Source organism: Rhyacophila brunnea, unplaced genomic scaffold, assembly GCF_057557595.1.
Source record: "Rhyacophila brunnea isolate RB1 unplaced genomic scaffold, BYU_Rbru_1.0 scaffold_8, whole genome shotgun sequence".
Classification (NCBI taxonomy): domain Eukaryota; kingdom Metazoa; phylum Arthropoda; class Insecta; order Trichoptera; family Rhyacophilidae; genus Rhyacophila; species Rhyacophila brunnea.
This window is the reverse complement of record NW_028233350.1, coordinates 43993367-44016600: the sequence shown is the minus strand read 5'-3', so window position 1 is coordinate 44016600 and position 23234 is coordinate 43993367. Positions and strand designations below refer to the sequence as shown.

At 34.0% G+C, this 23234-nt stretch overlaps 1 protein-coding gene across 1 annotated transcript in view; it reads right to left on the bottom strand.

Annotated features, from left to right (window-relative positions):
• Positions 1-23234, bottom strand: part of LOC147064276 (spondin-1-like) — a 388697-nt gene that overhangs the window by 5745 nt on the left and 359718 nt on the right. Inside the window, exons 10-12 of the mRNA XM_085958532.1 lie at positions 17178-17405; positions 9417-9627; positions 6164-6362 (exon numbers count right to left, since the gene is read on the bottom strand). Coding sequence (XP_085814658.1) covers positions 6164-6362; positions 9417-9627; positions 17178-17405 — 638 coding nt within the window. The remainder of the gene's footprint in view (positions 1-6163; positions 6363-9416; positions 9628-17177; positions 17406-23234) is intronic.

The window sequence follows — 23234 nt, the reverse complement described above, 5'->3', positions numbered from 1 at the left end:
TATTCACCTCCGTGTATAGCTTTAGATCGTCTGCATATAAAATATAGTTTGCGTGTTGAAAACACTTGCCAATGTCATTGATATATGAGTTGAATAAAAGTGGCCCCAGATGAGAACCCTGGGGAACGCCTGAGGGAATAGAGATAAAGTTTGAGCGGTGTCCACCAATAACTACGGCTTGGCATCGGTTGTGAATGTATGAAGTAAGCCAGCGGAGTAGATCTCCGTGAATACCAAGTAGTTCTAGTTTCTGGATCAGGATAGTATGATTAACTCTATCAAAGGCCTTAGAAAAATCGGTGTAGATGGTATCTACTTGCGATTTTTTATCCATGGAATTAAGAAGATAACTAGAGAATATAGCAAGATTTGTTACCACCGACCTGCGTTGCATGAAACCGTGTTGTTTTTCGCTAATGTTTTTACATATAGCAGGGTAAAGTTGATCATATACTATACGTTCGAAGAGTTTACTGAGTACTGATAGTATCGAGATTGGTCTGTAGTTTTCTGCTCTCGAAGTGGAGCCCTTTTTGAAAATTGGGATCACAAACGCTTCTTTCCACTTGTGCGGAAATGTACCGTCTCGGAGAGATTTTTTGAAGATTATGGATAAGGGGTATGCAAGCTCATCTGCGCAGTTGATTAGGTAAACTGGGGGAATATTATCGCTTCCTGTGCCTTTGCTTACATCAATGGTTTTAAGGTATTTCAGGACGATGTTTTCGGTGATGATTATATTTGACGTCGCGGCGATGTTGTTTTTTGAGTTGATGCTGGATAGGCATGGATCTAGATTGGGATCAGAATTGAAAGTTGTCAAGAAATATGTAGAAAATAATTCGGTGACTTCAATGTCATCTGAAGCAGTGACGCCGTTGTAATGGATGTTTTTGGGGATTGTATGAAATTTTCGCTTGTTTTTGACGAAGGTCCAAAAATATTTAGGGTGGGACTTAATGGAGCGTTCGGATATTGTGATGAAATTTTTATAGCACTCTGTCTGCAATTTCTTTTGCCTTTTCCGTAATATACTAAAAGATTCATAATCTAGATAGTCACCATGAGTTTTCCATTTTTTATGGTACTTGTCCTTTTCTTTAATAATTTTGATAAGAGGTGTCGAATACCATCGAGGAAATGCTGAATTTTTTGTAGCTTTTTTAGGAATATGTAGCTCGATACTTTTGTTGAGAATGTTATAAAAACGTTCTACGGCGTCATCAATGTGAGGTGTGCTAAGACATTGAGACCAGTTGACAGAAGATAAATAGTTATTAATGGATGCATAGTCGCCCCGTCTAAATGCGAGTGTTTGTTTTTGATTTAACTTAATTCCGGGAGTTAGCACAGTATAAGGAAGATCGATCTCGAGAGCTGGATGATATGTATCCTCTGGGACTAATGGGTCATTTGAGTGACGCACTATTACGTCATTGTTTGACAAAACTAGGTCTAAGGTTCGATTTTGGATATTAGTTTGACCGTTATATTGGTTGAGTCCAGCTAGCGAAATACTGTCGACAACCAGAGATTCTGTAAAGTTATTTGTTTGAGATGGCGAGAAATATTGTGAGTGAATATGTTTCGTCCAAGATAAAGAGGGTATATTAAAGTCACCGATGATGAGGAAACGATCAGCAGGATATTCTACAGTCAGTCTGCAGATCGATTGAAAAAAGATAGATAATTTTTGTGAGTGGTAAGAGGTCCCCCCTGGGATGTATACGCATGCGACGTGAAGGTTGTAAGGAGTTCCGAGTGATTTGGAGGTAATAGTTACCCAAATACATTCAATGTTCTCAGGTTGCCAGGAACATTGACGAACAGCGTTGAGGGTACGCATGGTGCACAGAAAAACACCACCGCCCTTGGATTTTTCAGAGTTAGTGAAGCTACGGTCGCAGCGGAACACATCGTACCTGTTGTCAGTGATTTCGGCATCAAAGATATCTGGTTGCAACCAACTTTCAGTGACACCTATGATGTCGTAGGCGTTACTCATAACGTTACTGGAAAATTCGTTAGTTTTCGAGCGAAGTCCACGTGTGTTTTGATAATATATAATAAGATTAGGCATATTTTACAAAAGTCTTATTGAATGTGTTTAGGCCAAAAGTATAAGGGTATGCCATAAATAGTTTATTATTTTTATTTATTAGCAAATTAGTGCCAGTAAATAAATGATTTAGATTCCGATGATAATTGTGTATATTATAAGTATTACAGTGCTCAAAGTAGATTATCAAAAAGCATTGTACGTAACGTAGGTGACTAATTGGATTATAAGTATTCGGTGTAAAGATAATAATTAGTGACACTAAGTTGCTTACGATAATATCTATAATGGTATATTTACTAAATGGGTAATAACATCGTAGTGTTAATGTGTGTGTTTTGTGAAACGTAATATGAAGAAAACAGAAAACATAAATGAATATTATAAGTGAAAAAAAAATCCATGTCCATAATATCGCCGTTATCCTTTGGCCAGCTTTTCTAGGTCCCCCTCCGAATTTATGAGGATAGCTGGAGACGTTTCCAGCTTCCTCACGAATATTTTCCCGTTTCGCACCCAAGTAAAACGGAACCCCAGGTCTTTCGTGATGACTTTGGTTTTGCTGAGGAGAGCCTTAGTTTTTTGCGTGAGGTGCTCGTTCACGTACACCGGGAACGATGGGCCTAGAATGTTTAGAGCTGATGATTGGCAACCACCTTTTTGAGAGGCCAATCTGCGCATGCCAGAGATAAGATCAGTTTTCAGCTGCCTGCGGGCTAGTTTCGCTACAATAGGTTTCGGCCTGCTGGGGGTCGGTGAGCGTTGGGCCACCCTCGTCGCGAAAACTATATCGCTGGCACTAATTTTGACTCCTACCTCGTTACCCAGTTTACTGATGATGGCAGAGAGGTCCTCTGACTTTCCTTCGGGCACTCCAAGAATTTCTACACTTTCAAGACGGTCCCACTTTTCGATGTTGTCGAGGCGTGTTTGCAGCGTGTCGACTGTATCTTTAAGTTGGGTGATGTTATTTTCGAGTTTATCCATGTGTTTGATTTTTTCGTCAAATAATTGAATTTTTTTTTCCTGTTCTTGGAATTTATTGTTTATGAGTGCCATTGATGTTTTGAGATCAGATAAATCATCTTTCAAAGATTTGAAAAGTTTTAGGTCTGATTGAATGGATTTGATCTCGTTCATTATCAGCTGTAGAGTAGGTTCATGTACTGCACTCTGAGTGGTAGGAGTAGACGGTAGAGAAGAGAGTTGGGTACACGTGGGACATTTCCATTGGCTTTTATTTGGCTTTGACATCTTCCTAAATTTCGCCTCCGAAATTCCCACACAGTTTATGTGCGAGAATTTTAAGCACATTGCACACTGAATAGCATCGGTTTCTCCGATTATTTCATTGCACCGAGAGCACTCCATATTATTTTTAGTTGATAATTTTTTAGTTTAAATGATAATAGTTTGTTGTTTTTGTTTTATTTTTCGCACTGACTTTATTTGCACGCGTTAATTAATTAAAATTATAAATAAATTATAAATAAATTATTATAACGGTCCGCCGTGTCCGACAAATTAATTAGTCTGGTAGTTATCGTTAGTTAACAAATTAATTCGGTTTGCAGTAAATAAATTGTTAGCGCGATACGTCTGTCTCGGTCTGTAGTTCAATATTAGCGATAACATGATTCAGAACCTAATCGCCAGGTTTGAAAGACCTGGAGATCTTCCGGGAAGAGGTCTTAAGCACACTGTGTGCACTAACATTGCGGTGGATGCTGTATGGCAGAGTGTTCTTAGGGATCCATATTCCTCTACCCGTCGTTGCTCTGCTCAACTATCGACAGAACCTCGCTTAAGAAGCAACCAATACGCTCAGCAGTCTTGTATGGTTCCAATAAGATGGAGCTATTGTGCTCACTACCAGGGCAACGATGTATCTCCTATGAGAAATTTTGGGTGAACGAATAATTAAAAAAAAAGTGTTGAATTTGTTTGGCCTGATTTGACTGCACCAGATTTCTTTGTGTGATGCTACTTAAAAAAACGGGTTTACATTAATAAACCTCTAAAAATTCAAGTACTAAAGGAAAATATTCGAGCCGATATCCGACCAGGACCTGAAACCTTGCGTACGGTCATGGAAAATGCTGTGAAAAGAACCTGTATCTATGAGCAGATAAACTGTAGTCATTTGACTTTCTTTTCTTTTTTTTTCTTTTTCACACACAATATTGAAAAAATCCATTAATTATGTTTCCAAATTAAAAAATTAAAAAACGTGTCTTTGTATAGGTTATTTTTGTTTTATATCAATCAGTTTTTCAGTGGCCATCCTATATCTCGAGCGACATTTTTTCGTTCAATGAATTTGATAATACAATGCCAAACTTTATTTTTAAACTATGTGATGGATGTGGTTTGGTTCACAGCCACCGCAACACTTATAACAGGATATTGCAAACCCTAATAAACCTATCCTAACAACTACTAATTCTCAGTTATTTTTATGGGGTGGTTAATTCTTGGGGTGAATCCTAAAATATGAATATCAGGATATGTTAATTATTCTATACTCTAAATATATAACAACATTTTAAACAATAAATAGAAAAATATTATGTAAACTACTTATACAATAAATGTAATATTGTTAACCTCTGTACAAGCGACATATACGCAAGCATTCTTGCTGGGATCGGAAGTTGTTTCTGTTTCCTTGGCAGCCCGTGTAACCAAATGGCTCACAAGACTTCGCAGCCACGTCGAAGAACCACCTCTCCGCGTAACCCCTGCATGGTCCCACCACTTTCGGGAGTTTGCAGATATCTACGAATCGCATTGGTTAGTTGAGTTAGCGACATGCAGTTATATATTATGATATAATTAATTATTAATACTAAAATAAATATGTTAGTAATAATAATGATGATAAATAAGGCAATATGAATCAAACCCAACCAACGACCATTTAAACATAATAAATCACAATTAACTAAACATGTACAGATGCTCAGAAAATCAGATAATATTAAAAATGAAAATCGTAAATTTTTAATTTAGAACTTGCTGTCAATCAGAATAAGGCATTTTGAACAGGAAACTAACAAAACCAATATAATTCGCATTATGTATATTTATAATTATATACTTATTTATTTTCCAATATGGTATGGTGATACATTTAAGTATCCAGTATTTTGTATATATTAAATAAAAAACAATGCTCTCTTGCATACATATTAAAAGTGATTTATTTTAATAATAGTTGTCAAGTTACGTAAGTGTATGTATATATTATTTGTTTAAAATTATATCGGATGTAATGTATTTATAACTGCATATGATGTATTACAATAAAAGTAGTAGTTTTATAGAGGAGTCCAGATAATAAATACTCCAAACCTCCGCACAACTTATTGAATGAACCATTCGACGTTAAATGAGTATCTTGTACGTATCGTCATTAACTCAAATAAAAAAATACAAAGAATCATCTGGATGAACTGTACATTATGGAAATAAAATAGTGACATTATTAATAACTTTATGTTTCACAATAATTAACTTAATTAACTTCAAAAAATAGGCAATGTTAGTCAGACAATTATTTTATGCAAGGTTAATCATACGATGAAGCTTATATTATATGAACTTATATTTGAGGAGTATAGAAGCAAAGGCAGTAATCTTGGAAAAATTGGCAAAATAACCTATGAATGCAGAAATATAGAGCTGCTCATTATGCACATGGTAAAACCGTATTTGAGGCGAAAACCTTGCATTCGTTCATACAAAAATCACTTTTTAAATTCACATTAGATGAAAAGGCTGCATTCTTTACTTGAAATGTTATTTCCATACAAAAAAGTCACGTGACAAAATGGCTGGTCGGTAAATTAATTTGACGTGTTCGCTGTGTTATTTTGGCTCCCGTTTGAAATATTAATCAATAAAACACAATTTTTAGGTACCCCTCATTTATAATATTATTATGGAAGTATGGATATATTTTTGTCCGTTAATACCATCATATACAACACACGCAACAACACTAAACTCTAAACAGTATTTATACGAATAGCGGTTGTTTAGTGATTAGTGACATTCTATGCATGCGAGCCTAGATGTATAAAAAATATTAGAACAACATACGTCTTGCATCTTCTCCGGTGATTTCGCATGAAGAAATTGGTCCATCGCAGACAACTTGTTCCATCAGTTTCACATGCGCGCAAGCGTCACTAACATCCTCTTCTTTCTTACTTTCATCTTCTTCGTCTTCTTCTCCACCATCATTTTCGTCTTCTCCCGGTTCTTCTTCTTCATCTTCTCTACTCTCAGCTCTGGAATTCTGTTGACAATAAGGAAATATTTTGTTACCATTTGATACGGTTGTCCATATGTTAACTATGTATCACAGATATACGTGGCGAATCTGGGTATGCCAGAGTATTTTCACTTTGTGAAAAGTAAGGAGATAAGGTAGCATGTGACATCGAAGATGAAGATACAACTTTGTCGTAATTAGGTAGAATACAGGTATAAAGGGACGTGGGGATTTAAATTATGTATGTTCCATTAAAAAATAAGGAAATAATATAGTAAAAGTATGTATCTAATGATTTTACATAAAAGTTGAGACTAGAATTCCTTTTTTAAGCACTACGGTGCATGGCTGCAGCATTAGTCCCGTGTGGCTACGTCTCGGGACGGAATGAGCACTTTAAATCACTTCTTTCAGACAGTTTTATAGCGTCATGGAAGACGGCCGTGCTTATCCACTGCTGTACATACATGAGAGGTGGTAGTGGGCACCTAAGTAGTATGAGGTAGCATTTTGAGTCTGCTCAAAGACAGCACTTTGCCAAGGAATGTCAATGGGTAACAAAAACAAAGACTCCTTCAAAGCACTTCAAACCAATCCGCACCACACCACAATCGGTCTTAGTCGAGCGTATCACGAGACCCCATGTTTGGATGTGCATCAGCAGTTTTTTTAGGCCTGCTAATGGTCAATGTTGTGTGTATTGTCATTATTTTAATTACTTTATTATAATGACACGCCTTACCACTATATGGAAGGATCGGGGAATTTAGATTGCCACAAAAATGATGCTTGTGCAAACATTAGTGTTCTCGATATTTCTATACGGAGTCGAGTCGTGGACCCTGAAGGCAAGAAAACGGAAGGCAATTGATGCCTTTGAGATGTGGTGTTGGCGCCGAATGTTTTGCATTTCTTGGACAGAGCACAGGAGGAACCAGTCAATCCTCCAGAGACTGAAGATAAAGGAACGGCTCTCGACGATATGTCTGAGAAGAATTCTGCAGTTTTTTAAACATATTGTCAGGCGCAGACCGGACAACCTGGAGAGACTGGTAGTTTTGGGTAGCCTCCAGGGAAGGCAAAGCAGAAGAAAAACGTCTGCGCGATGGAGTGACCAAGTGAAAGAGCTGACTGGGGGCACCATCCCTTCTGCCCTGAGAGAATCAGAAGATCGAGAAGGATGGAAAGTCTTGGTCGCTCAAAGGATGGCGAAATTTAAATGTGGTCACGATCCTCAGCCATGAGTGCACGACCAAGAAGAGAGAAAGATTTTATTTCTCTCTAATAGAAAATTGTTGCCACTAAAGTGTTGTAACCACATATTAAATAGTTTTGGTAATAATAAGTACGGCATATTTGATAGAGGTGAAGGCAAGATCCAACAAATACGTGATCCGGCACGCGTCGCTTTTAAAACATCTTGTGACATTTTGACAGGGGTTTAGTTATATATGTACGTACATCGCACGTATTTAGCATCCTTAAATTAGGTTTAGATTTATCTCACAACAAGTAAACTGTAAGTACTACGCTCATACTGATAACACAGCGGTTCTTAAATTGTTTCATTTGGCAGTATTTATTTGGCGCACTAATAATATTATTTGGATGAATGAGTCCGATGTTCTTCATGCAGTTTCTCAAGTCTTAGAATTCAAATAGATTAAGCTACCCATTGACATCCGGCCAGTCCGACTTGGTTCGCCGCAAAGACTAATTTTGTTACATTTTATAAATGCGGGGTTTTATTGCGGATCTGTTCACATAGTTTTACGTATACTATATCATCATCAGCCTGAATCGATCCACGGCTGGATGAAGGCCTCTCCAAGCTGATTCCTCTCGGTTCTGTGCGTTGCGTTGCCACGTACTTCCGCAGAACTTTATCATTTTATCGATCCAGTGGCCTCTAGATCTACCTTGTGGATGTTTTGTACCTCTTGAATACCACTGGATGACTAAGTTTGTCCAATGCTTGTCCCTTATTTGAGCTATGTGTCCAGCCCATTTACATTTGAGATTTTTTGCGAACTCTATTATATTGCAAATCCTTGTCTGTCTCCTTATCTATATAATATTTATATATTAATTAGAATCATTTGTTTTTTTAGTTCATGTGCTCCTCTCTCCTATATTATAAATTCAGTCAAAGTGCAATTAAATGCATGGTGACCTAAGTCTTGGATTACTGGTCCTGAGACATTCCTAGTGATAAAAAATGACTATTAACTTAGTTAGCGTTATACATAACATGCACATTTGCATAACACGTTGCGCTAATAATAGAACAACAATTTAATACTATTTAGAGATGTGACTCATTTCTCGTTTTTTTTGCACTTATACCATAATAATAAATAATTACAAGATAAAAAAACTTTTTATATACAACGTTTTTAAATTTTAGTTATTATGCTTTGAAATATGCTTTAAAAAGTTATTATGCTCAATATGCTCAAACTTGCACTTGATATGAAGTAAATAAAAAACAAACAAACAAATATAGAATAAAACTAAAATTTTCTGTTGAATCATATAAACTTGACAATTCTATGTATTAATAAAAACTTTTTATTGTACTTGATAGAAATACTGAATAAATATGGAATACTGAAATGTCAATTTGACATTTCATTTTGATTTCCATAGTAACGCACGTATATATATATATATATTTTTGTGATTTTACCGAGGTTTTGACTGCGCACGTATATATTAATTGTTTGCTATTATATAATTATATATATATATATAATTAGTTGCTAGGTCTTTTACTTTTTACGGATTTTTCTGACATAACTTTCCATACAAAACAGAATTAACTGAAAATTCTGCTTAAAGATGGCTAAAAGTATTAAAATAATGCATTGGAATCGTGTTCTGATATAATTCAAATGTCTAGCTAGTCGGAAAGTTAGTTAAAAATCGATTGCAAGATTTGTACTGGACAAACAACCATTGGACAAACAAGAATGCGACCTAATAAAAACGTTATAAAAATCAATTTGTATTAATACTAAAAACTTATGAATTTTATACAGCTCATATCGACTGTTAAATGTAGTATGTAGCTCTTACCTTTTCTTTTCTCCACAACGCTCTCTTTTGCTTATTCATCCTGGTGAATCTTCTCAGCATTTCCATCTGAGCACCATCTTTAGCAACTAGCTGTCTGGTCCTCATCATGCGTCCTTTTCCACAGGTAGCCGTGCAGGCTGACCAGAAAGACCAGGGTGTAGTGGGGCAGTCAGCGTTTTCGTCATTGGTCTCAGGATTATCCTCGTCGGGCCTTGTAACAATAAGAAAACATTTTCCATACAATAATTCTATTCTTACATTTTCATTCAACATTTAACAATATCTCATGATATTAATGAAAAATATTTTTTTTCTACAAAAACTTTATTTATTCTGATCTTGAACGAAAGTTGTTTTTAAGTGTAAATTAGCCAACAAATTTAGGTCAAATTGTAATAGGGATAAAAGCATATATCACGAAGTAATTTGTAAAATTAATTTTTCCCACACCAGCATATTAAACATTTTAATTGTGTTTTATAAAAAAATATTAGGTAACATTTCATGCAATTACTTAATTATTATAGTATGTCAGATATTTATCAGGCCTTTAGACAAAAATACAACATTTTCCATACAATAACACCCTTATTATTACTATTAAAATAAGTTTAAAGTTAAAGTCAATATTTTAAGTGATTATATTATTATTTCATAATTTATAAATGAAAATAAATAGACATACATTACTTATGATTTATTGATAAAAAAAATAATGACTAAGGAACTTTTAAGAATGGTATTGTTTGAGAGTAATTTAACCGAAAGCATTGGGTCGATTCACAATAAGAAGAAAAGCGTCCAATACGATCGGATCACTCGTTGTGGGCCGTTATATATACACGGTGATTTATAAGAATTCACTAACCATACACCACCATCACCACTTAAACTAAATACACTTTGACAGACAAAAAATTAGGTGACATTTCATGCAAGGAGTTAATTATTATAATAAATCTTTTTTGTTATAAGTAAGTAGATGCATTTTTAGACAATAAAATATTTCATGCTTAAAACAACTAAACTTTTAGGACAACTTAACATTATTATAATATACATATCACCAAATTAACAACGACCCGATGTGCTTAAACCTTGTAGATATTTACACAGATGCATATAAAATGTAATTTTTTTATATAAATGGTCATATTTTTTATGATTCGCCGTTGCGTTTACTTTTTCATCCGATGTAGCGACACGTGGTCTCGTGAAGTGTTGTTATGATTAATGCATGCACTATTCATCTTAAAGTACCAATCCATCGTCTATCGGTTACTTTACACTATCCGCACCATCATTTTATGTGGTCGCAATTGAACCCCGATTACATATAGTCCACTTACTCCTTTAGCCCAGTCGCATATTGAAAGTTGTTTCTTATGGTGATAAACAACTCAATCCGTGTCAGCATATTGATCGGCTATATTAAATAATATTTATGTATTATATCTATTACCGAAATTACAAATTCTATAATAATATGCATTTCCCGTAGCGTCCAATTATTGTAAACCCAGTAAATAGCTTACTGCAGATCATTACCGCGATATCCAATTTTATACATAGTCAACTATTTCTAATGACGCAAACTTCATATATTAGCTGACTCAATTATATTAATTATTTCCTAAATATTCTTTTCAATATATATATTATATTTCAATATATATATATAGATTGTGAGTACGTCAATAAATAGCAGATCATAATTCATTGGACGTGTCACTCGAATATAAGTTCCCGATCTGTTAGTATCTCAATCTCTGAATTGCTCCGCACAACATCTCATTCTATGGAGATCTGACCTCGGGACAGTATCATTACTATTGTAACATGACTACTGTACCATACTCTTGTACCGACTGTTTACGCTGCAAATAAAGCTCGCTCCTCCATCCATCGGAACAACCACCAAATCTCGACTTCTCATCTCTCCTTCTGACAACCTCTTCATCCACAACACCATGACCCCCACAGTCTTGACTATGATATAGACATATAAGAAAACTAGACGCAACGTGTAACTAACTTTTAACAGTTACGTCACACGACAACTCAAAATGAACGGATTAAACCTGGGCTGCATGTCGGGTGATATTTGTTGCATGTGACACCAGCTGTTTTTTTCAAACTAAAACGTTGCAATCATGCGGTAGCATATTATATGGGCGAGACGGCTTAGACGTAATTGCGACTATACAATGTTATTAATTTCAAGTAGGGTTTTTATTATTAAGTTAGTGATTAGGTTCATTTTAAACAAAATGAAATAATCATAATTGGATCAGATAACTGGATTTAGAAATCCACGGTAATATTATTTTGTATCTTGAATATCTACATAGACAGTTAGTAGTAAAACAATGTTATATGGTTATGTCAGTAATTTAATTTATCTTTCAAAATTTGAGTATCAAAATGGATATTATGATGGGTTTTTATCGGTTTAATTAGAGTGCTTTGTTTTTATTGCTATCGCGCCAGGTCTCAATCTCAGTAATTCCAGAAGTTTGATAAGGGTAGAGAGTGACATTTTAATAATTCTGGCATATCTTTTTCATATCAAGCCTAATCAGGATGTCACGTCACAACCATGAAAGCCTTAAGGTTTTTGCCCTTTACCCAGAATTTAACTCAAATTAATAGAACGTAAATTTGAAATAAGGCAAGCAACTACATATTATTTGGAGATGAATGATAGATTGATGAGATAATATATTATGTTTGACTAATATCAAATTCAGAGGCCAAAACTAATTATTATACAATTATAATATAATCATTATATTAAGATAATAGTAAAATTAGTAAATACAATATAGGTATATTATAATAAAAACTTTATACTCAACATATTTTAAAAACTAATCATACTGATGTATAAATAATTACAAGATAAAAATAACTTTTTATATACCACGTTTTTAATTTTTCTGTTGAATCATATAAACTTGACAACTCTATGTATTAATAAATACTTTTTTTTTTGTACTTGATAGAAATACTGAAATGTCATTTTGACATTTCATATTGATTTCCATAGTAACGCACGTATATATTAATAATTTAGTAGCTAGGACCCCCTTAGCAACCAATAATAGTGTTTTACTTTTTACGATTTTTTTCCGAAATAACTTTCCATACAAAATAGAATTAACCGAAAATTAATTCAATTCTGCTTATAGATGGCTAAAAGTATTAAAAAAATGCATTGTCATCGTGTTCTGATATATTCTAAAAGTTTCAAATGTCTATCTAGTCGGGAAGTTAGTTAAAAATAGATTGCAAGATTTGTATTGGACAAACAAGAAAAAAATTGTACTGGACAAATAAGAACACAAGCTAATAAAAACGTGGTAATAACATATACTAACATTGCCCACACAATTTTACTCGATAACTGAAACATAAAAAAATGTGGACATACCGAGCAAAAGTGCAAATTTTGTTACACGTGCCTCTCGGTATGACTTTTTTAATTTTTAAACCACCACATCCGGTGGCCATTTTGGAATTTATAGTGGCCATCTTGAAATAAAACTTTATCATTGTTTCATCAAAGCTTTCTATTTTGTATTGCTTACGGTATATAAATGTAGGTATAATTTTTAAAACAGAACATGAGTATTTTCTAAATGATAAACAGGTAGAGTAGTAAATATAATTTTGTGAATAAATAGATCATCTGATGCATTTAACTACCATCCATATTACCAAAAATAAGTGATAGTTCATAAAAAAATAGTAAGACATGCCGTTCAGTAGCACGTTAAAAAAATGTGATTTTGGACGGTGTGCTCATGTAGTCAAGTCAATCAAAATTAAAATAAAGTACTAACTGGTCGGTACCGCATCCTGTGGAAATAAATGTGGTACAGTCGTACGGGATTTCTTTAAATTAGTTTCGTAAAATTAGCATCATCTGCCTGAGTCGAACCACTACTGAATGAATGCCTACACTAACTCCTTCCGCTCTTCTCGGTCCCTAGTTTTTTGCTGCAGCGTACATCTATCAAATTTTATGAGTTCGTCTATCCAACCGATTTTAGGGCAACCCTTCGGTTGTCTACTCGCCGGGCAACATGTTCAGCCCATTGCTATTTCATGTACTCGGCGATCTCTATTACATCGAATACTCGCGTCTGCATCTTTATCCATAGGTTTATTTTGTGATCTTTCCGCGTCATGTCCAATATGCACCTTTCCGGCTTCTTGTAATTTTTGATATTATTTTACATTAAGGGTCCAATAAAAGATGGGCACTTTTGAAGATACTCGTACTATTCAAGCGCGGATGCCAACAAGGCATGGATGCCAGTTTGGTTCTATAAACTCATTGTACATAGTACAACCGATATTTTGTTATCCGTGATAGATGTAGTTGTTGATTCAATCGATTAGAGTAACATTGATTTTGGTTCAGTAAAGTAGTTTATCATTACTTTTGTCTTCAATACATTTATTTTTAAACCTACTTTGAAGCTTTCATTTGAAAGCTCATGCATTCTGTTCTGAAGATCTTCTGGGTCATTCACAAAGACAACAATGTAGCCTGAAAAGCGCATGTGAATGAGGTATTTACGTTAATGATCTTCTAGATTCACTATTGTAAAATTAGTATACCATTACAAATACCTACCAGTAAATCAACACACTGCCTATCGAAATTAGTTTTATCATACTCTTCCAAATTAGTGATAATACAATATTACATTATATAATTATGTACCTACTTGTCTTGATTTATCTTTTTTTTACTGATCACCCTCTCTGACGCATATAAATCTACATGCAAAAAATGTGTTGTTGCACGACGCATAAATTGAATAAAACACCACGTTGCATCCCTCTCAAATCACTGATATGCATTTCACTGTATAGTATTAATGTTTTGTTATTTTAATAAATAACATAAAATACGTAAAGACAATACCACTGAAACTCATCGGCGTAATCAAAATATACCTACCAATCTAAATTTATATTAAAATCGATGCATTCTTTAGCTATGATATAAAAATAGTATTATTGAGCGCATCGGCAAGAATGTTGACAAGTGACACTGTCTTCTAGTAATTAGTTCTAGTATTCATTGATTAAAATATTTATTATATGGTAAAGATTATATATATATATATTAAAATATAATAATTTACGACTCATGATTGGTGTTTTATTTATTTAATTGTAAAGTCTTGTACATTTTTTATTACATCAAATTTAATATTCAGTAAAATTCTGCGAAGGAAGAATGCCTAAGTGCAAAGTCGACTTTACACAAGAAAGTCGCAGTTGTTTCTAATGAAAACGCGAATGGAAAGTTCATCGATAATTCAAACATTTGAGTTCGTGTCTTAGGTACAAAGCGTAAAAACTAACGAAATCGTTGAATATTTATCTAACATTGTATGAATATTGAAAGAGCGAGTCGGGATTATTTGACTTCAAAGGTAATGTGAAAGCTCTAGTTCCTTTTTTATTATTTTGTTATATTGAGCCGACTAAATCTACTAAACTACTCTTTCTCTTCTTGGTCGTTTCCTTATGAATGATCGTGAATATCCTGAACTTCAGTAATTTTTTGAGCGACCAAAACTTTCCTCAGATTCTCTCGGAGTTGACGCTTCTCCTCTGCTTCGCTTTCCTAAAAGCTACCCTAAACCTTCAGGTTATTCCGCCTAACAATATGTCCAAAAAACTTCAGAGTACTTCTCAACCATATTATCGAGAGCCGTTCCGTTATTCGGAGTATCTGCACAATTGATTGATTCGTCCAAGAAATACAAAAAATTCAATTGTCGTACCCTTGGGGTCCATAGACCATACTCGTAAGTCGATACGGCACAAAAATATTAATATTTGCACAAGCATTATTTTAGTGCCAATTGAAATTCATTGATAGTTTCATATAGTGGAAAGACGTGTCATCGCATTTTTTGAAATCAGAGTGTGCCTTCTTCCTTCTGCTTCACATCCACTTTTTATAATAATGGTTGATATCACATATGCAAACCCGTCCACTGTTTCTAGATTTAGGATTGTACTTGCTGCGTGTGGAAGATTAGCTCGATCGATAACCATGTGGTCTTATTCCTATTAATAAAATGGCCATATTTGTGACTCTCTTCTTCTACGCGGTGTAGCAGCTCTGTGAGTTCTCTTTCATCAACAGCAATTGGCGAAGAACATCTGCGAATCTTTAATTATTTATTTTCTGGCCACTAATTATTATTTAACCATGCCAATGATTTAATTGTAGTGGCTTTATATATTCTTTACAATATATTAACTAATGACATAAAACACAATTTACGGTTATGAAACTTTCATAAAATAAGTAATTTACGCTTATCTTTAATTCTATAAAAAATCTGTACTTCAGAGCCAGTCGACAGTATAATTTTTGTTTTAGCCAGTTTAGCAAGTACTGAAATTTTGTAATGTGCTATAATATGCCAGCAATAATGTGTTTTCCACAAAAAGACAGATGCCTGGTGGCACGACGTTTCTCTTTCCACGATATTTCTTTATCTTTATTCCTCCAGCAAGGTCCACGGTCTTCGTTTGTTCAATGTTGAAAAGACCGAATAACTTTTCAAGATAATCGGGAATCTCTTACACCGTGGTAAAAAGTTCGGACATATACATCCACTTTTTTTTCTTTTGAGCATGTCCGATCTAATAAGATCATAAAAAATAAGGGCCTCCATAAAGTGGAAGTTTGTGTTACCAGATTTTTAGTTTTTACGAGAAATGGATGTCAGCCACTTGCTCAACCTATTAGGGCCATACTATGTCTCATACACAAATTGAAAAACAATATGTGTACTTGCCAGACCCAGGATTCGAACCTGTGACCCACGACGCTATAGGCAGACGCTTAAGCCACGCGGCCATCGTGGGTAATAACTTTTGGGTAATAATTTATCAACAAACCAAGACGACGCCACCAAATACAGTATTTTCATTCTATAATACACCGTGTTCTTGAAATATTTGCTAACCACCTCGATAATTAGGTACTGCCACTTCGCCCACACTTGTCACCACACGCCACTGGCAGGTATTTATTCAGCAAGCTTAGAGATGTAAAACCCATTAAGTTATATAGTTTATTATTGCACTTAATGAGTTTTAACGTTGACTTGACGGTATATTCGCTTAAATTACAACTACATATTATTATATCTAATAGCAAATAATACGTGAATTATACGATTAATTTGAATAGAAAATGAGAATAAATAAATGTGTATCTACAATAAAAAGACTACATTACAAACATTAGCAACATAATAATAAGCCTATAATATAGTATACAAAAAACTCGGCGCATTACACCTCGCGGGGGGGGGGGATTGCCTCCCTGGGCCCCTCAGATGATGGTTACTTAAGCCCCAACGGCTAAAATTATTAAACATGGAACATGATTTGCCTACTGATTCTCTGAATGCTGGTTGTCCAAATTCGAAAGAAAATTTACTTATACAATAATAAAACTAAAGAAGTAGTAATAACAGACGAACAATATGTCGCACAGAATGTAGAAAATAATCGAGGCGGGGCGCGGGCCGCGGGCGGTCTATTTTTCGTAACGCTTTTGCGTCGGATATCATGTGTAAAACATGTTCCATGTTCAAAACTACGACATATTATTATTTAATAATAAAAACAATTTATTTATTTAGATTCTCTACATATAAGTATAGTCTAATCTACATTTTTTCTACGACATCCATATTCTGATAATCATACATTGGACAGTTGTCCCCGGGTCCAAGACAACTGATGGTCTGATGCAAATCAGGTCTGCTGTCAATACCCTGGTGGCATCTCTTGAAGGCGCCCTTGTGTCTGAATTTCCTCGCGCGCACCCTCACGCCAGTGCCACACTCCACGCTGCATCCTGACCAACTTGACCATTCGGTTAGGGCGCATGGTCCAGTTCTTTGTGCTGGATCGGGTTCGTATTCCGATTTCAATCTGTATATAAACGGATACAAATTGGAAGCTGCTACTTGAACATACTATTTATAACGCTTTACATGATACTCAGTATTTTTTTTTATATACATATTAAAAATAAAACACAATATACATACTTAATTAATTTAAAACACCCCAGAGAAATATATAACTACTATAATAAATGCTCAAAGAGACTCGAACTCCCGTTCACCGACTTCGAGCTAATGTGCTCTAGTAATTAAGCTATATGCGTCTTATCTAATTACTATGTAATTAACTAAGTATGAGTTTTAAAATTTTTGATTTTAAAACGGTTTACAAAATAGGTTAATTTTCGTTAAGTATCTATTACCTTAATTATTAACCGGTATTAGGATCTTTCCAAATTTTAGTTATTACTTACATTTGCTAATAATTTTGTAAACTATTTTTTATTCAACCTCATTGAAATATATTATAACCACTAGAAAAAAAATGAAAAAAGATATTTTCAAATTTTGTATGTTCAATATAGAATATTACATTCTCAAATCTTGTGAATTCTTCATTGAATAAAAAAATAGTTTATTAAAATGAGTACTTACTAATTCTGTATTGTATTTTAATAAAAATCAGGACTGATTTCGTCTGTTTCAAACATACATTTTTAACTGGTACAGAATATAATATAGTAATAATAGATTTAAAACGAGGCCCCAAAACTGTTCAAACCAGTCGTATAATTGTTTACAACAAAATCTTAAAAATTAGCGTATAATATATTAATCACTGTCGTCCTCAACAATATTTTTTATTTTTGTTACACAATGTGATTCTAAAATAAATGTATATTATACATATTATATTATAGTAGTTAGGTAAATACATTGGTAATTGGAATTCGTTGTTATCGTTGGGAGCTTCAAAATTAATCTTTGCCTTGAACCTCTAAGATTCTAGACACATATTTGTACTAAACAAATTCAAAAGCCAAAATTATTTATTGAAATTTAATCAATAACAAAATATGCCCGTCATTTTTAACAATATTATATAAATTAAAATGAAACCCCACTTAATAACTTACCAACCAAATTATTATCAAATTTACAAGCTTGATAATTATGTTACAAAGCAAATGCTTAGAAAATTATATTTCTATCAACATGGCAATATTTTGGGATGATTAATCAATTTATAAATGTATAATAAAAAAAATCTTAATAAGAGAAACATAATAAAGACACGAGTTTTTGATTATTAATTGCCTTATAATTTATTCGTTTGATGATTTATTGAATTCCTGATAATTGTAGAAATATTAATATTTTCTTTATTCAGACTGAATATCTAAATAAATTATTCAATAATGTTTTCTGATAAGCTTAGTAAATTTAATTGATTTATTTGTCAACGAAAAGTTTATTAGAATTTTATTTAATGTAATAATATATCTGTACTATTGTATTATCATGTTATTTACACATGACACACTTTATTCATGATGGTAACACCACGCAAAAGACGACCTCAGTACGCATGCGAACTACGATAGTTTCAACGGAGTTTGTCTGATCTATTTCCGGCTCTAAAGACGCAAGGCGGGTTTTTAACATGAAGGCAAAGCGAAATTCAGTCTCTCAGTTCCGATCGTTTGAGCGAAGAAGACCTCCTGAAGACCGCGCTTAAGTTCCGAGCCTCGGACCAGGGGCACATGGCTTTGATTTCCTGACGTTTTGGAGACGATGATTATGGCCAACCGAAGGACGTACCCCTCAGGCCAGGAGATCTAAGGAAGCCCATGGCCCCAACACGTTTGAAGACGCACTTCCAGGACGGAATCGAGGGCGGCGAAGAGCTGAGATCATAATGTGTATTGGTATTTATTGTTATTTCATCACGGTACGGTCCACCGAATTAGCCCTTTATTTTTGTTCTAAATTGTTTAACTTATACTACGCTAGGCGCTCGTAATTGATTAACTTATTATACAACTTTATACACTGTCGCCCGCTAGTAATTTTTATTTCTTAATTATACTTCTATTAAAATTCTTTACACGCGTTTTATTTAAATTTCCTTCATCATTGTCTCTATGCATTTCATAGAGTGGCGCTCAAAACCGAGATATTCCTAATTGCATTTATATGTATTTTATTATTACAGAAAGTAACCGAATGGGTAAAGTAACCGGACAGGTAACTGAGGTTTTAGAGGTAATGTCAAACTACCCACGGCCCTGTTTTCTCCAAGTCTCATGCTCTGTTTCCCCTCCAATTCCCATCCTATCCATACAATACTACCCACCTTCCATACCTACCCTTTCCTACATCACATTGGACCTTGTTCCTAATATGACAGTATGTTCTGTACAAATTGACTTGTCTTGATTATTATTAAACTAAATAGCATTAGTACTACATAACATTGTATTTTTATTGTATACATAATTTGCATCATCGTCAATATTTTACCTCATTTATTGATATATTTTAATGACACGACTAAAGGCTGCAAAATAAATATTAAAGGTACTAGGTACACCTAATTGATTTTTGCTATGATTATGTTTATCACTTACGAAAAAAATGCGGATCTATTTATATTTTTTGGAGTTTTCAAAATAAGCAAGAGGTTTGTACGTTATCTACCAGAATATTGCTACTGATTGCATATTGATCAATACTTTGTTAGTATAATTAATTATTGACTCATTGTATGTATGCATGAATAAGTCCAATATTAGTTATTGTTACCATCACACAAATGCTTTGGTGAGATTTGTAATCTCAAGCATTATTTTGGTTGGAATAATCATTAATTTGAACCAAACAGGCCAATTTTAATTTCAAAATACACCATCAAAATATGGCAAGTGATACAAAACGACAGGCGACCACTTACAGAGAGACTATAAACTTACCACATAAAGTTTGATAGTTTGACGGATAATAATATGACGTAGTTAGAGCGATGCCGGGCGAGAGAAAATGATGCAGTAGGCTTCATAACCAGTCGGAAACAATAATGGTAGGCAACAATATTTAAATTTACAATTTTTACGGAGTAGAAGAAATTGTTTTCTGTACAATTTCAAGTTAAAGTTGTTATATTATACAGTGTCAAACCAACCAAAAAAGTCAGTCGGCTATAAGCTGTCAAAATAACGGCCATCTCGATCCTGCCTGTCTAGAATTGATTTAAAATAATGTAACTAAATGATTTTAATGGTTTATTCCCACGCCTGCCTTTTGCCGATGTAAAATATAATTATACAAAAAAATACATATCCGTGATGTTTAATACAATAAAATTTAGTTTTTAAATAAACCTAACTACCCCCGAACATAGAATTAGACCCTCTGTCACCACTACAAAAATTACCTAAAGTCTTCTAGGTTACGATATATAATTTAAAGAAGTACTGTTACTCCGCCCTCTCCTTTACGGATTGTCGACGAAGGGGGTGGGTTTCAGTAGATGCCTATAATATTTTGAATGGAAGTATTATAATGTAATATTTTAAGTAGGCTATATGAATTCTAAATTCATCTTTTATATTTATGAAATTATTTCTATATGAATGAACAAATTAAAAAACAAATATTGAATTTATTGAATTTATTGAAATACGAACGCGTTGTATCATCAAGGTTCCCTTGGGTATGAAATAATTTGATCATTTCTTATTTTCTTTATTGAATGTATAAAATCAGACGCCGACGTCAGAAAAAAGGTGATCGTTTAAAGGGGGCACAGGGATTCGATTCCATTTGAAATCGCATTCGGAGAAATTTCTGAATACTTTGAAATCAGGAATGCTGCGAGGCGACTGCTATAAGCGAAAAGTTCACGCGCCTTTTGATTGCAATTCTCTCTACTTTGTGAATGTCGCAAATTGGTTTTTATTAAACTGAAAAAATCTGAATTCTTATGAAATCATCACAGACGATGAAGATTTTCTCTCTCTTTATAAACGGAGCCTTAATAAATAAAAAAAAACTGTAAAAAAGCATACTACATAGTAAATATTAAATAGAGTGCATGTTCAATTTTTGTAGCAAACTTTACTCATCAAAATAACAAACATTACAAAATAGTTTTAGATTTACTCAACAGTCATTTTCGTAAAGTATTAAAAAATGTACCTAATTATATTATCAAGGTATGTAAACCTTCAATGGTATTATTTAATTACTACGTAACATACATTGTCAATTTTCAAAAAAAAATCTTGTAATATTACAGGAATCAATCCATTTATATTATAAATTAACGATAATAGCCTATAACCGACGTTGCATCTAATTTTTCTATTGTGTGTGCGGATCATCAACGCATCTGAGCAGTGGCGTAACTAGGATTAGTGTCGCCCGTCAGTGACGGGCCGTCACCCGGTGCGTTAAATTTATACCCCCCCCCCCCGAAAAAAAAAAACACACACATACAATTTCTCATTAAAACTTATATTTTTAAGGTATTTATTAATTTCAATGATTTTATATAATACTAATAACACTGATCCCGTTCGACGTAAAATTTCACTTGCGTGCTCGCGTGAGTCGCACTTGACGCCTAATTAGACAAAGAATTGTGCATGTGATGGTTTTGTGCATTTGAGCAAAACTAAAATCTGGCAAAGGAAGCTTTCTTTTACAATATTTTTGTGAGGACTGTGTGGGGGATGAAAACATGTGTGCGGACACATTTTAGAAAGTGTGCGCGTGCACACACGCACACGCTACATTATTGTAACATTTATTATAATTTAACAGGCATCCGAATACATTGCAGCATCCTTCTCATAATATTTTTTTTAGACGAACAGTCACAAAAACGGACAGTATGGTATAAGTAAAACTAAGAAAACATTCCACAAATCTTTCATTTATTTCTATATATTATACTAAAAATATATATAAGTAAAAATATATAAAAAAAATATATTGAAGTTATCACGAAGAGACGATTTACGTGGCTGGGATACGTATTCCGGATGCCGCCAAAGAGTGCGGCACTTCGTACCCTTGTGGGACAGCCTCAAGGATTCCGTCACCGTGGCCGGCCCTCCCTCACCCTACAGCGATGCTACAAAGGCAACCTACGTGCTGCAGGTCTGACATGGCGGGAGGCGCAGGAGTTGGCGATGGACCGAGGGAAGTGGCGCCAACTTGTGCTTGCCCTATGCCTCAATGTTGGGACGTGATAGGGTGGAAGAAGAAAATATAAGTCCCTGTCCTTTTAGTCCAGTGTGTAAAGCACTGGTTTTTCATTCGGAGGCTTTGTGTTTGATTTTCGATGAGGTCACAAACATGGATTTTCTCAAAACTCGGGTGTTTATGTGATTGTTTCACTTCTACAAATGCATGACATGTTGCGGTGTTAACAAAATAAGTAATATAATTATTCTTTTATTTAAAGTTATTAAACTATTTTAATAGATGAATCGTCAACTAAATTAATTACGTAATGACTACAATTTTGTCATGGTATTGATCTTAACTGACTGCATGATATTAATACGATGATCGTCATAATATAGGTGAAAATATATAGAATAATATCTTATGTTCTATTGGAGACTTGTGAATATAACTTAGTTTCCATTACTTTATAACGTGGTCTTCATACCTAGCAATAAAGCTTCTGCTTGTTTGTTTGACCTAAATAAATTACTGCAAAACCATATCACTATTTGAGAAAAGAAGATTTAAACTATTTTTAAATACCATCTTATTTGCATTGAATTTCAAAATACAAAGTCATATTACAACATTTTATTATCAAAACCAGCTATCGAACTCCGCGAACCAAATTGTTGACAAATAGGAAAAAGATGCTCTGGGATTAATAAATATGAAAAAA